The sequence below is a fragment of the Chondrus crispus genome, genomic scaffold, assembly GCF_000350225.1.
Source record: "Chondrus crispus Stackhouse genomic scaffold, scaffold_123, whole genome shotgun sequence".
In the NCBI taxonomy this organism is placed as follows: Eukaryota; Rhodophyta; class Florideophyceae; order Gigartinales; family Gigartinaceae; genus Chondrus; species Chondrus crispus.
Window position 1 is genome coordinate 53,611 of NW_005178989.1, and position 18,761 is coordinate 72,371.

Genomic DNA, 18,761 nt, shown 5'->3' on the forward strand with positions numbered 1-18,761 from the left:
AGCCCCCCTCACCTGCCGCCCGACCATACGTCCCGCTTTATCGCCATCTCATGGCCTTACCATATCTTCCCCCCTCCGCCGCCCGTGTTAAGCATCGTGCACTTTACGCATCCGTTCTCCGCGAGCTCCCTTCCGCCGTCGAAGCACGTCAGCGCACTTCTCATTCAAAAACCCCTTCACCCCCTTGCGTCTTTATCCTAGATTGGGATGACACGTGTTGCGCGACATCCTTCCTCGAGCGATCCGGCTTCATGGCTGACCTCGATTCCCGCATTGACGAGTTTGCACCAGAGGAGGCTCGTCTTCTCAGAGTTCTTGAACACCGAGTTCTTTCCTTACTCAAGACGGCTGTCAGCCTCGGCACCGTCCTGATCGTCACTAACGCCGGTGACGGATGGGTTGAACTCAGCTCAAGTCGCTTCCTCCCCGCCGTCCGCGCTTTCCTCGAAGCAAACTACCGCTCCATCAACGTCATATCAGCGCGCGCGCGCTACGTGGATGTGTACCGGGAAGATCCCTTGCAGTGGAAGGCCCGCACTTTTGCCGATGAGCTTGATGCCTTCTACCACGCCTCGTCCCAACCGTTCCAACCGTTACATGTCGTCGTGCTTGGCGACTCTGTTGGCGATCGCTATGCCGCACACGTCGCAGCCTCCGCACTCATTGAGGCGGGCAAACCCATCGTGCTCAAAGTCGTCAAGTTCTTGGAACGCCCTTCCATCGATCAACTCTGCAAGGAGCTCGAGGTCCTCCTCGACCATATCCTTGCCATGACCACATATCAGGGTCCATTCGATGTCTCCATGTACAAGTCTCCGCTCCGTTCCACTCAACCGCACTATCACACCCACGTGAACCCGTCTCCCTCCAAACTTCGGGCGGAGCCTCTATCCCCGTCGTCGATACAACAGCAGCCGTCAGACTCGCTGTCTAACTCTTCACTGGACGCCGCCATCGCTCAAGTATCTCCAATGGCGACATGTTAACCACATGCGTGACAAGCCCCTGTCTCCCACAGCTGCACTGGACAACCATGCCTTTCGTTTTTTTTCTCCTTCACTACTTGGCCATCCCTTGATCTAGGATATTTCGCTCCGGCCTCTCGCAGCTATGTACAGTTTCGACTTCGATTTGGAATTAAATTTCTTCCTGACTCTACAGCGCCTGTCACGCATCGTTTCGATTCGGCGCTTCTCAAACTAATCTTCGCTTCGCTAATTCTCCTTCACATCGTACCCCAACTTCGCTAGTGTCCTAGTTAAGAGCGGTTCAGATCAGCCGTCCGTGTTGTCGCCGCAGACCCCCCTTCACCTCGTTTCATCGCACGGCATTCCTTTTGACATTTGCATGTGGTCATGTCTGACAGCGATGCGAGCACAGTACCCCCGCCCAGCTTAGACGAGGACAACCTCGCGGGCGTCTCACTTGTATCCGCATCTACAGCTGGCCCACGCCCACCGTGGACTATCTCACAAGAGGAACCATGCCGAGCAAAGACGAACTTCCCGGGGGGCGGTAACTGGGGAACGGAGCATTCTCGACGAGCTGGTGACACGAAATTTCAAGAATATGGCTCTCAGACGAAAGCTAGGAATGAGATCAAGGCTTCGTCAGTGAAGAATCGATTTGAGCCGATCGCCACTTGCGCACAAAAGGCACCAGGAAAGCATGTACATCGTAAGATGACGCCTGCAGTTAGTCATGATAGCGAATCCCTAACCACATACCCGTGTCTTGGGAGTTCATCGTCACCTCGTGGCGAGCCATCCGTACCTGAAGTGCCAAAGGTCCTGGCGGAAGGCCAACCGAAACAGGCCGTCCTCCTCGAGGAAGTTCCCAGTCCTACAGCACGCTTTGAAAGCGGGAATGCGTGTCCATCACAATCAAGAAGGGTCCAGAAGGCAGCTCACACGACGCCATCGCACCTAGCAAAAAAGGATGCGAGAAAGGGGGCCCCGCAGGGAAGAAAGCCAAAAACGCAGAACAAAGGACAGCATGCTTGTAAAAGACAGAAGCCCCCCAAATCCACTACGCGAGCAAGAAAGAAATCTCGCGCAAAGATCGGGCCACGTCCGTCTCTTTTCAAAGAGCAGCTATTGCCTGGAATATCAGCGATCTTCGAACAAGTTCCTGCTCCAACTTTTGAAATGTATGACTCTCGGGAGGCTTACATCATGGAGGAAGCATATTCTTTCCCTCATTCAGCAGTTTCTGTTCCGTCGTTCGAGGAGATTGAGAAGGGCACCTCAGAAATCAAGTCGATCGAACTTCTTCAAAAGTTGGCCAGGGAGACGCGGCGTTCGCCTAGCGTTTCCTTTGAAGATTATACTAACTCCGCCAGGATATCAACTTTTGCTTGTGGGGAGGAAGCAATTGCCTCTATTCCCGTTCAGTTGTTAAGCAGGAATGACCGATCTATTTCTACAAGTTGTTTGAGGATACAACTCGAGAAGGTTGAAAGAGAAGTCATAAACTTACGGACTCAGCTTGTGATGGAACAGAACTCAGGTCCTTGCCTCTTTTCGGATGATGTTAAAAATCTTGTGGATAGATCTCGAGTACTAACTTTGGACGGTACAAAGAGTGACAATGCGACGGTGCTTTGCAATCTTGCCTTGGTCATGTGTTCCAGAATTCCTGCGCGGCTTTCGCGGACAACTCTCCACAGTCTAATGGCGGTTGGTGATATTCAACAGTTTTTGAATTGTTGCAGGCGAGCGTTCGACTTCATCCAAGGTTATCTTTCTTCAAAGAGAAGCAAGAGTGCAAGGAGGGCGGTAGTTCACGTTTTTCGAAATGTCATTCTCAAGATTCTTGAGAGCATTTATCACAACTCATTTGCCAGTGAAAAGTGCGACACGTCCACGTTCGAAGTGTTGTTCACTTTCGTTCTCGCTCAGATAGATGCAATCTACGAACGCATGTTATCCGTGAAAGCGGAAGTAGATGTGATTTGGAGCTGGACTGTTTCATTTGAAGTCGTCGGTTCTATGGAAAGAGCTTTTTCCACACTATCGCCATCCTTCTGCCAAATTCTGACGAAAAAACTTGTGGGTAACTTACAAACTATTGGAAAAACAATGCAAATGGGTGAAGAATTTCCGGACAAATTTTCTGTAGAAGTTATTAGTAATTCAATGGAGGTTGCCATGACCATGGTCATGAGCAGTCACAAAGCTGCAATATCACTTCCGCAATGTGATCTACTTCACATTGGGCGTCACAATATGCTCATTTCTGAATATGTGTTCTCTCTGGCGTCGTTCGACAGTTCAGCAGAACATGCCTCCCCATAGTATCGTAGCCAAACGAAGATGTATAGTTTTATCACGTGAGTAGATATGTAAAAAGGACACATTCAGGCAGGAGTTTACTTTTCAATTATTGTAAGATGTGCCGTGCCTACAGAGACTCGACTGGTTCATCGGCGTAAGGTCAGGCGTGCATCTACGAAATCGTGATTGTAATAATGACCTAATCGTAGGGCAAAATGATGTTCCTTGTTCCAAGGCGGGTTATGAACTGGACAATGTGAACCTAGAAGAAGGCATGCACAGGCAGTGCTATACATGCAATGAATGAAAGACGCATTTGAATTATTGTAAGTATACCTCTTAGTTGCTTTGAAAGGTCCAAAAAGGGCGGATATCCGAATATCAAGATCTTCCAACTCTGAGGGTAAAAAGGATGATCGAGCAGGCGGAGATTATTTTGGAAGGGAAGAAGCAGACAAACCTTTTACCAAGCTCGAGTTTCTTCCAGCTCATTTCTGAATTTTTGATTATTTAACAAATAAATATCATGATTGGAACCCATATATCAATGGTTATAAACTACACCGCTCTGTTTTTTGTAGTCAATGATGCGATGGAAATGCTCCAGAGATGTGCAGGTGCCTGTCGATTTTATGGCATATCCCTTTTGGCTTTCGCTCAATATCCATCTCATTTCGTGAATCGACCTTTGTCGTGCGGTGTAATTCTACTTGTTTCTACGCGAGTTCATGAAGAATGCGTGGCAAAATAAAGAGGTAGCAACCCTTCCTGTATGAGAATTTGTTCGGACCGGGACCGAAAGTTCTATGCTTTGACCTTTCTGTTTGATTCTGTAAATTCGGCACTCATTAAATAAATAACGGAGGTAGCCCTTCTCCCGAATCTAAATCATTACTTCCTAGTCTCAAACTGCGGTCGCTCATTTCAAACACTGGCAAGCCTCCAAGGCCGAACAAGAGCATTTGAATGGGAATTGGGAGATCGGCTCTTCTCAGAGAATAAAAGTCGTTTAGACGATAACGAGGATAAAATGTACGTTTCTTAATATGTATAATTCGTAAAGCATTCATAGAATCGTTAAATGTAGTCTTGTGGACGTTTCGAAAAGCTGAACGGATATTCGGTCAAGCATTACTCGTTGGCTCAAAATGTGGAGTTGATGCATCTTACTGCATCGTTGATCTCGAAAAGATGTGCAACGCAGTATCGCATGAAAGTGCGTCTTGATATGCCTCAGGGGGGGAGGCAGTGTTTCTGCACATTGCAGTCACATTCAGAGAATCTCCGTAACTGCAGAAGAAATTTGAATTGCCACCATCATTCCCTATGTACAAAATAGTGTACGTGTTCGAGGTTGTGAAGTGCACATCGCATGTTCCAGTCCTCGGAAACTTCCACTAACCAACGCCAGCAAGGCATAATTCCCACTGGATACTTATTTCAATAATATCACATGATGTTGAGCAGTCCATATCAAAGTGCTGGGTTTGTCCAAAGTAAATTATCCAAGTCTTGAATTGGCTGTGACAACTCAACATTGGCGATGTAAGAGTATACCGTTAACCGCGAGACATAGACCGATGCATAGGAATCTACTGTCCATTGCAGTCGCAGCGGTTTGTCCGAAGGCCGGTGAAGAGTTGGAGAAAAGCCATTTCACTGTGGTGAAGGTGAAAGAGGTATCAAAAATGAATCTCGCAGATTGCAATCCACAAGAAGAATATGCATGGATACGCCGATGCATGATTGAAGAAAAAGGCAGTCTACAAGTAGTTCTTCATTAAAACTTCATGCTTAGAGCCCGTGACCAGGACGGTGGCACGCTACGAGCCAATTCATATGGAATAGAAGCGCCTCAGTGGAAGGAGAGAGGGCCGGGTGCGGACTTTCGTTCTAAGGGTTAGTCTATAACTTCCAGAGGCTATGATACTTGGCTATAGCCCTAGAGTACGACTCCAACTTGAGATATATGGTTCTCGAAAAGAACTGCACCATTCATGTACTGTCGCCCCCAAAAACGAACAGCAACGTCTCTCGGTGGGCCTTTCTGCCTGCGCACGTAACCATTGGCCGACGCAGTACTCCAACCTCTCCACGAAACGGACATCGAAAGTGCAATCAGTCTGTGTAGACTCCGCAGTTCAACAACGGATGCGTGTAATTGCACCGCCGCCCTGCAGAGGTGCACCTACTTGCATCCTCCACTTCCTTGCATCCTCTGTTCTCGTGATACATACCCTCATGCTGTATGAGACCATTTTCAACATCTTTTTCCAGAATTTTGCCCGATGAGAGATCCTGACCCACGGCTGAGAGGTACACGGCCGAGGCTGGTCAGATTCTAGAGACAACTGCGCCTCCTCCCAGTGATAAAGCTAGCGATACAGTTCTTTTTGAAAAGTCCAAGGACCCTTCTCAAGACGTCAAGTCGGGATAACCAATTGTGAGTTTCTTTGATGGACTCTTCCCCCTCAGAAAAAGACTGGTATTTTTAACTGAAGTACCAGTCTTTTCTAAAGGGAAAGAGCACCCACACATCGGAACGCATGATTTCTCAACATGAAACTGCCCGCCGCATAAAAAAAACGATACCGTTCATGAGATCAATGAACAATTTTCAGAATGAGTTAATGGCTGCAAAAACGATTCCCAGGTTGGAGATTTATGGGTATAAGGATTCGATCACCCCGTAGTGATAACTGTTATATCCGTGTCTTTATTTATACGTACCGGAAAGTTCATTTAAATTTCACCGATTATCTTAAGAGGAGGCGTAGGTCCTCTCAAGCGTCAAGCGTCGAAGTGAAAATAGTGCGATCCTTACCCTCATAAGACCCAGTCCTCGCGCACAGGTCCTTCTGAAATTGTGTACCATCTTGAGCGTCTCGATGGAGAACAAATCAGAGAGAACATTCAGTTTGATTGGGCTCCATGGGCACGGGCTCCAGAGCCTACGCTGAAAGTGTCACCAGCCGGTGCACTACAGGGCGGAATCACCTTCGTCCAGCTCACAGTCGGATTCTCGTCTTCTCCCATCTCGATTTCGACGACAGAAATACGTCGTAGAGGACCCTAATCTGGTAACTCGAACTCTAGACTCTACCCATTTTAGTATCTGTCCGTTCGGCTATCTTGCAATCGGCTCTATATAAACCGACCCGACCTCTGTTCTTACGGACAGAGGAAATCACTCTCAACCGACCTGGCTATCCGACCCCACTTTCGCGATCATCATCCCGATCTCTGCGGCCGCCATTCCCGCCGTCACTCCTCCATTCATTCTCATCTGAACCGTACAATTTACACAAAAGCAGATGGCAAAAGAGTCCAATTCCAAACTTTAAAATATCGGACACCCAGATCCACGGAAACTACACAATCTACGTGTGCAACCATACATGCTTTGCAGTGCCCAGCGTTAGAAAATGAACGGAGTGACTTGCTTTTTTTGGGTCTTGGTTGCAAAGCGGTTCCTTTTTTTTTTTGTGAGGGGCTAGAGTTAATTCCTCTCCAACCCGGAAAGCCCTTTTAGTTCGGGCTCTCCTTCCCCAACTAAGGACCCCAGTATCTGAAGCGGTTTTCGAAGTATTCTAGCTCTCCATTCTTCCCTGTCTGTAAGTGAGCTCCCCTCCGTGCTGTGCGGGCGCCGCATGTGAAAAAATGAGAGACTGTGTCTTCTGCGTCACAGAGCCGGCAGGTTCTGTTTCCTAGGTTAAGAATGCCCCTCAATGGTTGGAATAGGGCACAGCATCCGGTTCTTATATTGGACACACTTGGGTTCGCAAGTTGGGGCTCTAAGGGTTAATGAGAATTTTTGCCGCACCCCCCTTTCCTTCCGGTGATCTAACTACGTGCCTTTTATTGAAATCTTGGTCGCTACTTAAAACAATCTAGTGGAGACTAGGCCGCAATATAGTATCCGATAGTCGCTACTTAGAACAAGACAGTTGAGACTAGACCACAATTTTAGTATCAATGCAATCAAAAATATATCTGCAAGGATTGCTTATTTCGTTGCTTTCAATCTCCCGTCCATCCGTTTTAGTAAACCGGGTACTGTGCTCCTTCTTTCCCATTCCTTCAGGTATAACTAAGAAACTGTGTTTTATTTATATGTCAGTCTTTAGAAGTATAGGAGATTTAGCCCACTGGTCAATACACGCAGTACGTTTACACAAAGTATAAATGAAAAAGCATCCATATTTTTTGTTTGTAATCTCAATATTAAGGAGCAGCCCGAAACATATTTTTGTTTCAAAAAGGGCCAGCGTCGCGATAAATGGGCCACAGCAGGGAAGATTTTAACGTATCTCTAGTGTCTAGCTGACAATTAAAAATCCTCAACTGAGCACACGTGTTTTCGCCGTTTGAGCGGCATGAGCCTGACTCCCTTTACGAGCGATGGGAAGGCCCTTCCGCCAAACGCAACACACACTCATTGTAGCGGGAACTCTCGAACGGAACTGAACTTCAAGCTGATGGAACTGATGTTCTTTCTTTCTGCTAACATTATAACTCTCCTCTACTTATACTATTTGCTGCAGTGTAAGGCTCACTCTCCTATAACTCTCCTGGTGTGCGACATGAAATAATATTTCTTGTCTATGCAATATTCGTGCACTCTCCCTGGCTCATTATGCAATATTCGTGCACTCTCCCTGAATCATTTAGAATAATAATTTGAGAGTCACATATGACACGTTGCACTCATGATCCATAAGGAATCGCAGTTAATAGTACTGTCTAGACGACCGGCAGCTTGCCTCATATGAGGTCAAATTCTCCACTGTAACAATGATACAAACATACAGATTTTCGTAAGTTTAGAACAAAAAGAGCACAATGATTATAAATTTCAACCTTGAACGGCTATATGTACCATTACAAACAGCTAATTAGTAACTGGAAAGTCAACTCAGTGGTCTGGACGGATCCCTGAGTTAAAGAAGTCGAGTTTCAACTCCGCGCTGAGCACTATAGTTGTCGGAAAATCCCTTCGGATATCTCCATGGTTCATGTTTGTGACGTGCAGCCCGAGATGATTTACAGCGCCAACTTGATCATGAGATTGATTAGGGTGGCATCTCATAAAGGGGCATTCTCAAATGGCTGCAAGTCTGCCAAGCAAGTATTTAGACGCAGAATAGAGCCATAGGGGGCAAAAGATGTTTTCATCTTTTTGTGCTCTATTGTGCTCAAATCCTAGCCAATGTAGTCAGTTTTAAAGACTGACAGCAGCTGTAGCACTAGCAGTATTTATCTTTGTAAATAGGATCGTGACGTTCGTGGATGTATTTCTAAAAACAGTTACGCCCAGTCTGGTGGTGACATTCATATACTTCTTTGTCAAGGTAGAACTTGCAGGCAGTGCAACTAAGCTTTGATTTTCTGGTACCTTTTCAAATATTGCATCTGGATTGACAAAGAATACAAGTCTCCTCTCCAGATGCATTTTGCGCTTGCGAATGGTTGGATTCAAGTGTGTACCGATTCCACTGCTAGAGCCTATATCTTCTTCTTCAGCAGCACTGTCTGATTCTCTCAGATGTAATGATGTACGATCATATTTGTTGCCACTCAACTGGTCAGCAGGCTCACAATAAAACTGATTAGGAAAAATCTTGGAACCATCTCTTTTTGAACCTGCATATAGGTTCCATGCATCCGCGATGCAAAGAGCCGGAAACGAAGTGTTGACACGCATGGACCACTCCTTTACCTCAAACATCTTTGCCGGTCCGCGATTATCGTGACAAAATTTCTTGTGTCGGTCTATCTGAAAGTAAGTCTCATAATATTACTTGCAGACTGAGGGAATGCGGATACACAATTCCTCTTGTCTTGTTTAACCATGGCGTGTACGCCATCTCTCGCGATTGATTGGAGTTCCGCCATTCGTTGTTCCAACAGAGCTAATATAGTATCTTCGGTCTCTATCGACCCACATCACTGCCATAAGGTGAAGTTCAGGTACCGGCTTGGAAACTAGTCTGATGTGCTCTCTCTTTTCAGCAATCTCCAAATGAGAAAGATATTTCATCGGATATGTTTTAGTAGATGTCTTTACAACGCCTGGGAATCTTAGACCTCTCTCATAGAGTGATTCGGCCGCGTGCACAGATGCCAAGTATGACTTCGCACAGAAAACATGATTAGTATGAAACAAAACTGTAACAATCTCAAGGTCAAGGCCGTTCAGTGTAAGTAGTCACTTTCACAAATCTTCAATGCAGTGTATTCAGCTGAGACGACGTTCTCAATTCTTATTTTGACTCCAATTTTTCCGCATGCAGAAGTCTTCAGTTCACATCCATTCTCTGGTTTCCGGTCCATAACAACATAATGAGGAATTCCATGTTCTATCTCCCCTTATTCCATACCAGCGTTATATACTGTCAAAACATATATGTTTTGTGATTACATCACATAAGATGATCGATGATCATTGATTGAGACAATAAAGTCTCTGATCATACCCCTATCTGCTATTCGAGTCAGCTGGAAAACTGAACATGGCATTCTGACGAAGCTCGTCGCATCTTGTGGGGGAGATGATGTTTCCGAGTTGAGGTTGCGGGAGATATCTGCTGGATCCCGGCAAGCACCAAAGAGATCTTTAACTGCTGAATTCAATCCGAGTCACAAGAATCAACACCCCAACATTTTCAAAATTTCACCTCTAGTCCTCTTGATTGCAACTAGTTGTTGGTGTAGGAAACTATTAGCGCTAGGTGTTCCTGTGGGAACATCCACATGAAATAGTCCATTAGATGCATTTGAGATGGACTGTGACCACGGGATATAATCTCATCAATCGGTCAAATCACCTTCTATATTCTCGGCGGTATCATACCATTTAATTGCATCCAGACCTGTTCACGTTTCCAGGCCCGGTCGTGGACGTTCACTGAGCTATCCTGCGAATCGATTTCGTCACTCTCGGAGAGCCTCGTACTCGGGCTGAGTGCTCCTTCCAGTGGTGTCACACGGTCCTCCGTAGGTTGTGGTTGCGCGTAATCTTCCGTTTCTTGGTGGATATGATCTTCAGAGCCGTCATCAATCAGGTCCATCACTTCACCAGCCTTGATGTTCGCTATGCGGAGCGTGACTTCCTTGAGGCCATCTGGTAGTTCTCATTTGGACCTGACTGAAGTGACACGACGACCCTTGATTTTGTCGGTTTTCATGCCGATGACAGTTCCCATGACCGATTTGATCTTCCAGGCAGCTCCATGGTTTCGACGACATTTGCTCAGAGATGTGAGCAGTCTTGCACGAGTGTGGACGCGGGTACTTGCAATAATACGAGCATCATTGACGATCACCATTTTGAAGAAAATTAGGGAAAAGGAAGACAAAGTTGTTGAGTATGGCAGACTGAGATACGGAATTGAATGTTTTCTGGTTTGAAAATATTTCGTACTGTAGCTGTATTCTGTTCACTACAGTAGCCATAAGCCATAAATTTCTGCAATTTTTTGAATTGCAAAAGCCCGCCTAAAAACTGGCCTAATATGAGGTCATTTGTCATCTAGACACTAGAGCGATAAAAAGCGGCATGTAGTGCTCTAATTAAACATGTGGAGCGATCCAGTCCCTGACTGAGCAGTTGCTGCAAAACAAACAAAATTAACATGTTTCGGGCATGCTCTACAAACTTCTGCAGGCTTGTGTCTCTTGCAAGTCCCACACCTTCCTTGAAATGCGTAGGTGCTGTATTTGCCATCAAGTTTGCGACCCTTTGACGTCCTAACCAGTCGTGGGCTACGCATTGGTGATTTTGTAGACTTTGATTGTTCCCCCGATGAAGACCTTGGGCTATCATTACGCACTGTGGCGGCGTTGCCGTGTTTGTTCTCTATTAAGGCCTCTGAAAAAGCCTCATAGAAGTCACCTTGCAAAACTAAGCACTGTTCCGTATGCCCTGCTGGGTAACGTTTCCACGTGTCCGCGATTCAGAACCGCAGAATTCCAATATTGAAGCTCTTGTCCCATTTTGAACGCGAATCATTCGAACATATTTTCCTGTGCGATCGATATCGCATCTTAGAGTAATCTGCGGTCCCCTTCCATCCATTTCCACCTGACTTAGAAACTGCATGGAAAACGCCCGTGTGGCGGTCTTCATCACCCTTATAAAACGCAATCGAAGCTGTAGAAGCAGTACTTATGACTCCACCAATGCGAACTAGGAGTGAGCACACATGACACGGTCTGAGTAGACCCAGGGGTTCACGAGGCGATTGAGGACATTTGTTCCATAGTTACAGCTGCCCTCGAACGCTTTCGCTGTTTCGTCCGTCGCACCAATAACTATTCAATTCGTATCATAATTCCGCTTTTCCCACATGCCAGATTCTGAACTCCACAGCCATCTTCGGGTTTTGCATTCGATACTCACGAAGTGCCGCAGGCCAATTTTGATTCAATCGCCACCGAAACCGTACCATCGTATCATAGACACTTCCACGCAAGGATGGTCGGATGGTGTTACGTACCAGTACCGGTGGTCGTTAAAGGCCGCAACAAAATCGTTTACAAGGTCCCAGCGATGTTGCGCAGAGGCCCACGCTGCCTCTGATGGTTGGGCGCTAATCGTCAGTGAGCTGAACAGGGCCTCGAAGCGGCTGCACCTCATTATCTTCGAAAGGGAAGGAGGAACAATGTACTTGGAGGCCGATTGCGCTTCCCACAATCTGCGACGATCTCCTCTGGCATATCGAGATATTGAAATTAAAATTCCAAAAAATCCTTGAATCTCACCCGCCGATGTGCCTCTCTGATGCTCTGAAAGCAGGTCATTCGATGTCAGCTGCACTGTGCGGCCTTGAAAGCGCATTGGAAACATTGAATAGAAATAATATTCCCTTCCCTTCCCTGCTGGTGCTTCTCTTCCGCGTATATCGGAACCATCAAAACCGACTACCTTCCGATGCTTCACGGAGACAGGGCCGTTGATGTCTGAAAGTACTGACGCCTTGCGCCATACTCTGACATGGACCTCAACAGTTCCGTCATCAGAGAGACTGTAATTTTCCGCTGTTTGTACTTTACTCGGAGCAGTGTGACTGACAGATTGGTGAGGCGCTGACGAAACGGGACAGCCGTGACCTCCAACTCGGTAATCAAGTTTTTCTGAGTATCACCTTCATGGGGGAGCTGTTGGGCATTTATTGAAGCTACTTGTGCAAAAGAATCAGCTTCGTCGTCGGGGGGGAGGGGTTCGAGCGGTCTGAATCGATGATGACGGTACAGGCTCACACCCAATAGAGTAGGGCGTTCTGTCCGGTCAGGTGGGAATCGGGCATGAACCACTCTTAAAACCCGTAGCTGAAGAGCTCTTCTTATTTTTTTGATCCTATTGCCCATGCTCCCTCAATAAACGTGATCCGATTTTCTTGCCCTGCTCCTGTCGAGTGTTTTCTGCAACACCTGCAACTGTCCTTGTATTCCGTAGGGAACCGTATCGACGCTAACATTCAGCGTTGTTGGTGACGTGGCGGACTTTCCTTTGCACTTCTGCAATATCAATAAGGCGAGAGTCCTTCCCTAATCTGAATGAACGGCGCTGATCTACAGAACAAATTGATCGGAGAGGTAAAAATGGAAGGGTCTCGGAGACAGGTGTGTTTCAATATTCACACGACTTCTTCAGTGGAATGGTTGCACAAAAAGAGCGGGGCACTGACCTATGCGGTCTTTAGGTTATGTGGCGTTTCGATATTGCCACAGTCTTCGCGCCAAAACCATGTATTAACTCATGCAGTTTTCCTCAATTGAGGAAAATTGTCGACTACACAGTAGTGATCAGTTTAAAACTGGGCTTTATTAATCAAACGAAAGCTCCAAAGCTGTAAATCCGGAACGGGGCGAGTTTTGCGTGTATAGAGACAATAAAATACTCAAAATGCGTTGCATTGCACCGATCTGTAGAGTGATACCAGAAAATGGAAGCGTAAGGATACAGGCTGGCGAGTCCAATGCAAGCGCAAATCTAGTGTTACGCTCTTGCTCTTTGAGAATGAACATTACTTGCCGGTGCAAGGGGAAAGTGCTAAGTAGTCGTACCTTATCCCTTTAGGCAACTAGTTTGGACAAATAAGCACGAAGAATACCAGTGACCTACCTCTATTACTTGAAGGAATCTCATATGTCTACGTACGTAATTTTACTACCCGGCGCTACCAAGAAATTTCTCATGGGAGAATGATTGCATCGTAGGAAGACTTAAAGGATTCTTCCATGTGCTTTTTTTCCTTTGTTGAGGAATATAGAGCATTACCAGCTGCTTCTCGAAAACAGCGCAATGTCTACCCTTGACTACGTTACATATGCTTTCGACGTTAAATTCCAGCGGAGTGGTCGTACAAGTGAAACTTTGGCAAAGGGGAAACGATATTTCTACGTTAATCACAAGTTGGATGGATACAATAGTAACTTTTCGCAACAAGAAATGAGAAATGATTTGCGTCATGTGAGGAAAATAAATTACACTGAAAATTATATCACAGAATTCTGCAATGCAAGTCAGCTCAATACTCGTCATATTGCACTTATTAGTGAGGACCCATGAGAAATTGTTTCAGGACAGATGTCTTTATTGTCGCGGGAATGAACGAACGTTCATGCACTTCGAACCAAAATGTCTTGGCCTCTCTGTGTCCTCACTGTCTCTAGCTCGCAAAGCTCACCATGGCCAATTTTGATGATGACGCTATCCTGGCTTCTAGCAGCGCCGAAGTGGATAAGCGGAAGGGACGGAGTGGAAGACACTTACAATTCTCAGCACACGGAGACCTGGTCATCGTCCGGGAAGTTGCCGCTGCAGGCGCTTATATCACCACGTATGGAAAGACAAGAGGTCTCTTCGAGAACGCTTCTGCAAAGTGCTATGATAACTTCGTCGTGGTGTCTGTTCTGTCATAGAAACAAGTACAAGACCGATACACGTGACTACAAGCTTCTTTCGATAGGAAGATGGACTCACGCACAACCGCTCCGGAAATAGCGGTGAGGAGCTCAGCTGGATAAACGAGCTACTCACCTAGATGAATAAGGCACGAGAAGATCTACGTAGGAAGCGCAACAGCGATAAAGATAAGGTTGCTAAAGAAGAAGAGGCGAAGGAGCGCATTCGTCGCGATTTGATGGCGGCCGCTACGACGAGGAGCAAACGTATCAAGCGCCACAACAATAGTGCGGAAGAGGAAATCTGGAGCGATTCGGAAGACGCCCCTCGGTTGAAGACCAAGCGGAGAAAATTTCAGGTGTCCAGAATGCGTGGTGAGTGTAGCATAAGCGCGGATCAAAATTAGATTTAGAATTGGATCGCGCGTGCGCGTACACACGTGTACTATCAGCGCGCGCGATCACACGTGTATTAACAGCGCTACAGTAGCTGAGCACGGTAGCTCAGAACTGTAACGCGCTACAGTACAGTACGGACAGTACTGTAGCCCTGTATGATAGACGCAACGACTTGTATATTAAAACTACGCGGAGCCGACGGCGGCGAGGAGAAGGCAAGCATCGGCTTGGCCAGACCCTCGCCGTCGGCTAACCCGGAACGCTTACTCTAACTCGGGCGTGCTCTCTCTGTTCGCGTTTTAGAGTACAAGAACACGGGTAGCTGGCGCGTACGTGCGCGTGTGAGCCAGGATCCGCCTTCGCCCGTCGGTACTGGAACGTCACCCAGTGCCGCGCCGGGGCGTCGAGGCGTCGATCCGCTCTACCGCGTACATTAACCCGTTCGCGACCCGACCCGCTCTACCACCGCTACCGGCCCGTATCCTTCCTCACGCGGTGCCTACTGGTCCTTTCTGTTCTTCTCGCGTTCCACAGGGTCTCTTACGCGGACTGTGCATACACCCCTGCCGTTGGGGTGTTTATGCTACAGTCAGCTGGCGGCCTTCGGTGATCATTTGTAAGAGACAGACCTTACTCGTATTGAGCTTGAAAGAGAGCATCTACCGCTGGAGCGGAAGCACTTTGCTGCAGAATACATCAACCGCAAAATGGATAGAGACGAGCGAGCTGCGGACAGCGACGTAAACAATGAACTCGAAATCGAAAAGCTTAAGGTAATGATAGATGCATTTATGCAGAAGCGGCAGTAAAAGACAATTTTACCCTCTCCTCCCCGTCCCGTATTCCAGTGGGCTCTCCCCCTGTCCCATCACAGTTGAACCTCCCCCTCTCCCATCCTAGTTGGCCCTCCCCCCCTCTCATCCCAGTCGGCCCTCCCCTTCTCCCATCCAATTTGGCCCTCCCCCTCTCTCACCTCCCCCTCTACAAGTTGGCCCTCTCCCTCTCCTACCTCCCCAATGTTATGCGCTGGCATTAACGGCTGGGACAGACCTCTTGATGAGGGTAGAAGTCGGGCTCGTTCGTAAAAAGTGCGGCCTGCATGCATACTCGCGACGGCTTGTGCATCAATTATCTTTCAGACCTCATCCTCCATTCAATCTTTTTCACTGAGTAGGCCTGTGTATTTCTAAGTACTCCTCCAGTGACGGAGGAACGCAGTCGAAGTATTTTAATATTTGATTAGGTTCCACGCATGTCCTACAGTTGCTTAGAAACACACAACATAAAAACAGGGCCCAACTGGACTCTCTAACAGCTTCATCTTTCATTTGAAGTCCACCACAGTAAAGTGCATCTTAATGTAGTGCACTGTACTCGGTACCGGGACAGCTGTCCTTACCGGCCAAAAATCGCGCTCGCCGCCACCACGTGTACCACGGGTACACGTGGACTCCCTGCCGCTCTACCAGACCTCCCCGTGGACACGTGTAATCCCTCCGCGACCCATAGGGCCTATGAGGGCTGTACTTGGTCCCCTCGGGGCTACACCCGTTATTTCCTAGTTATTCTAATTTACAGTATAATTTAGCGTCGCCATTACGGCGACGGGGGACTATATAGTCAACCCGATTATCAAAGTAAAGAGGCACGAAGCCTCGGGTCTCCTACCTTGGTTTCTGGATTCCAGCTTGTAGCCTCGACTCAGTACTGGCTCGCCCATACCGACCGAGCCATCTACACCCCTGGAATCCCTACTGCCTTCTCCGCGCGCATCGATCACCCCGCGCGAGACCTACGCCAACTACTGTGCTCTCCGTCCTGCTAGCTCTGTTTTTCTCTTAATTCCTCCCCCTTTTATTGCTGACTACCTTGCTACTTTTCTACCGTGCAAGCCGCGCCCGGATCCCGGTTCCGGTCATCCACCGGGTGGTCTCCCGAATTTCCTTACGCGTCCGAACGCGCGTCGCTCTGCCTACAGCCGCCACACGTGGCTGTAGTGCACGACATTTTGGTCTCCCGACCTAGAAACAGTCGATACTCTCGTGCATCCGAGTGTCCTCTTTCTTCCCTGACCTACTTTCCCTTTCTATCTCTCCTACCTACGCTTTTCCCTCAGGCACCGATTGTTAGGTGTATTTGCCATGGTGACCGGCTCGGATTCGTCCCATGACACTCGTCCGAGAGACGTCCTCGCACCCGTCGCGGCGTGGATCACTCGGAACCGCCGCGAAGGACTCCGTGAAGCCGAAAGGTTCTCTCTCAATTTAATCGAAGAGAAACTCAACTCGCACACCGCCAAGATACGCAAGATGTTGGACAGCCTTGTTGCTGGTAAGATCGCCGCTCAGGCGGAGGTACAGTCCCAATAGGGACGTGATCGCCTCGCCGCACTAGAAGGCGTTCTAACTCGAGCGTGGCAGAAGGACATCGGGTCCACCGTCGACGAGACGCTCCTTCCTCTACGAGAGGAAGTAGATCGCCTGACGCAGGAATTCAACGACCTCCGTCGGCGTAACCTCGCCTTGGAAACGGCGCAGACACGACCCGCCCGCGGTAGACCGGACGAGTCGACCGCGTCGAAGCCAAGACCTAACCCGCAGTTACATGCGTTACAACCGTTGGACGAAAAACTACTGTTCGCCGACGTCACGAAATCGGCTCTCACGGTCGCCGGGATCCCGTTCCCCGATCCCCTGACGATGGAGGGACAACGAGATCCTATTCCGGATCTAGCGGCCACCCGAGGCCCGTCGCCAAGATCGTCCCGCGACAAGAAGGTCAAGACCGAAGGCCGCCGTCACAAGTCCGGCCACGGAAGCCGACCTGAACCGGAGGATTTCTCCGGTTACTCGGGGGGATCCCCGCCCTCAGCTTCAGAATCCGACTCCGATTCGGACTCCGAAGCCGAGGCATTCACGGTACCACAACCGACCTTCGGCCCTAAAGCGAAGGGTGTCACGGTGTGGAAATCGACCAACCACCGATTCCGAGGCGCGTGTAATTATCGAGCATACCGTCTCGTTAATACCGACCCCACCGTCGATGCAAAGGTGTACGCCACGACGCGTGAGCGCGTGCAATATCTCCTCGTCGTAATGGGAGAGTACAAGTTTAACGGGTCCGACCCGATCAAAGTCATCAGCTTTTCGGCTAGATGTAAGGAGAATTTCGACAACGCCGAAATGTCGGAGGCAATGGCTCTCATGGCCTTGCCGCATCTCCTCAGCCCGCCGGCGAAGGAGGCGTATGAATCCCATCGAGGATATTTCCGACGCAATCAAGAGATTGCGCCCTGGCCAGCGGCAGTGAACTGGTTGCTCCGTACGTATGCTACGAATATTCAGATCGAGCAAGCGCTCTCTGTGGTTCGGGATTTGCGCCAAAAACCCGGCGAAGTTGAGACCGAGTATGCGACTCATATGTTAACCGCCCTCGCGCGGTGTGGGGACATCCATTCCCCCTATGAACGCACTACCTTGTTCATAGAGGGCCTCCTTCCGGCAATCAAGCCGTTGGTGTTCCAAGCAAGGGAGAATCGCCCCCGATCCTCATTCGAGGACACGGTGGCCGAAGCCCGCGCTCAAGGGGCGGCCTACCGCGCGCAGACGGCTGGCGGGAGAAGACGCGTCGACTTCGCGAGACCCGCCGCCAAGCAAGTGTTGGCGATGGCAGACAGTATGCCCTCATCGACAACCGCGGGTCTGACCTCGAGCTATCATACCGGCCTGGACGCCGAGAAATTCCTCGCCAATGACGAGCCATTTGCCGCCGCAGCTGGGTCACCGTCATTTCCCACCGAGGGATCCTCATTCAACGACAAGGATTCGTTGTTCTACGGAGAGCGGCGGCCGACCTACAAGGACCCGCTCCGGCGTCCGAGACCGCGCGAGAAATCTCCCGGTTGGACCGGTCGAGAGGGAACCCGGGACATGAAGACACCTTCCCCGCAAATCATCTGCTACACATGCTACAAAGTCGGGGATCATATTAACCCCGACTGTAGCATGAAGGTGCGTGACGTGTCGCTCGTCCCTCATAATTTTGAGAAGCTCACGGCGGGACAGAAGGCCGGTGTTCCGGCAGACGCGTACTCGCGCGCTGTAGCCCTCCTCAGTTTCGAGGCGAATCGGCTAATCGTACCCGTCTTGCCGTCGAAGTCTCCCTCCGCTTCGGAGAAGT

The 18,761-nt window shown here is 48.7% G+C and overlaps 2 protein-coding genes; both read left to right on the forward strand.

The window, feature by feature from the left end:
• The first annotated feature begins 50 nt into the window (after window positions 1-50).
• CHC_T00002055001 (hypothetical protein) lies at window positions 51-1,203 on the forward strand. XM_005713021.1 is given in 2 exon segments: window positions 51-986; window positions 987-1,203. 1 exon segment carries the CDS (start codon window positions 51-53, stop codon window positions 984-986), a length of 936 nt encoding a protein of 311 aa, XP_005713078.1. The 3' UTR covers window positions 987-1,203.
• Window positions 1,204-1,355: 152 nt separating this feature from the next.
• On the forward strand, window positions 1,356-3,296 carry CHC_T00002056001 (hypothetical protein). Its single transcript, XM_005713022.1, has one exon. It carries the CDS (start codon window positions 1,356-1,358, stop codon window positions 3,294-3,296), a length of 1,941 nt encoding a protein of 646 aa, XP_005713079.1.
• Window positions 3,297-18,761: the final 15,465 nt, after the last annotated feature.

What these genes read in the sequence shown, in the direction of transcription:
- CHC_T00002055001 (XM_005713021.1), top strand. Translation starts at nt 51, where the DNA reads ATGGCCTTACCATATCTTCCCCCCTCCGCCGCCCGTGTTAAGCATCGT.
- CHC_T00002056001 (XM_005713022.1), top strand. Translation starts at nt 1,356, where the DNA reads ATGTCTGACAGCGATGCGAGCACAGTACCCCCGCCCAGCTTAGACGAG.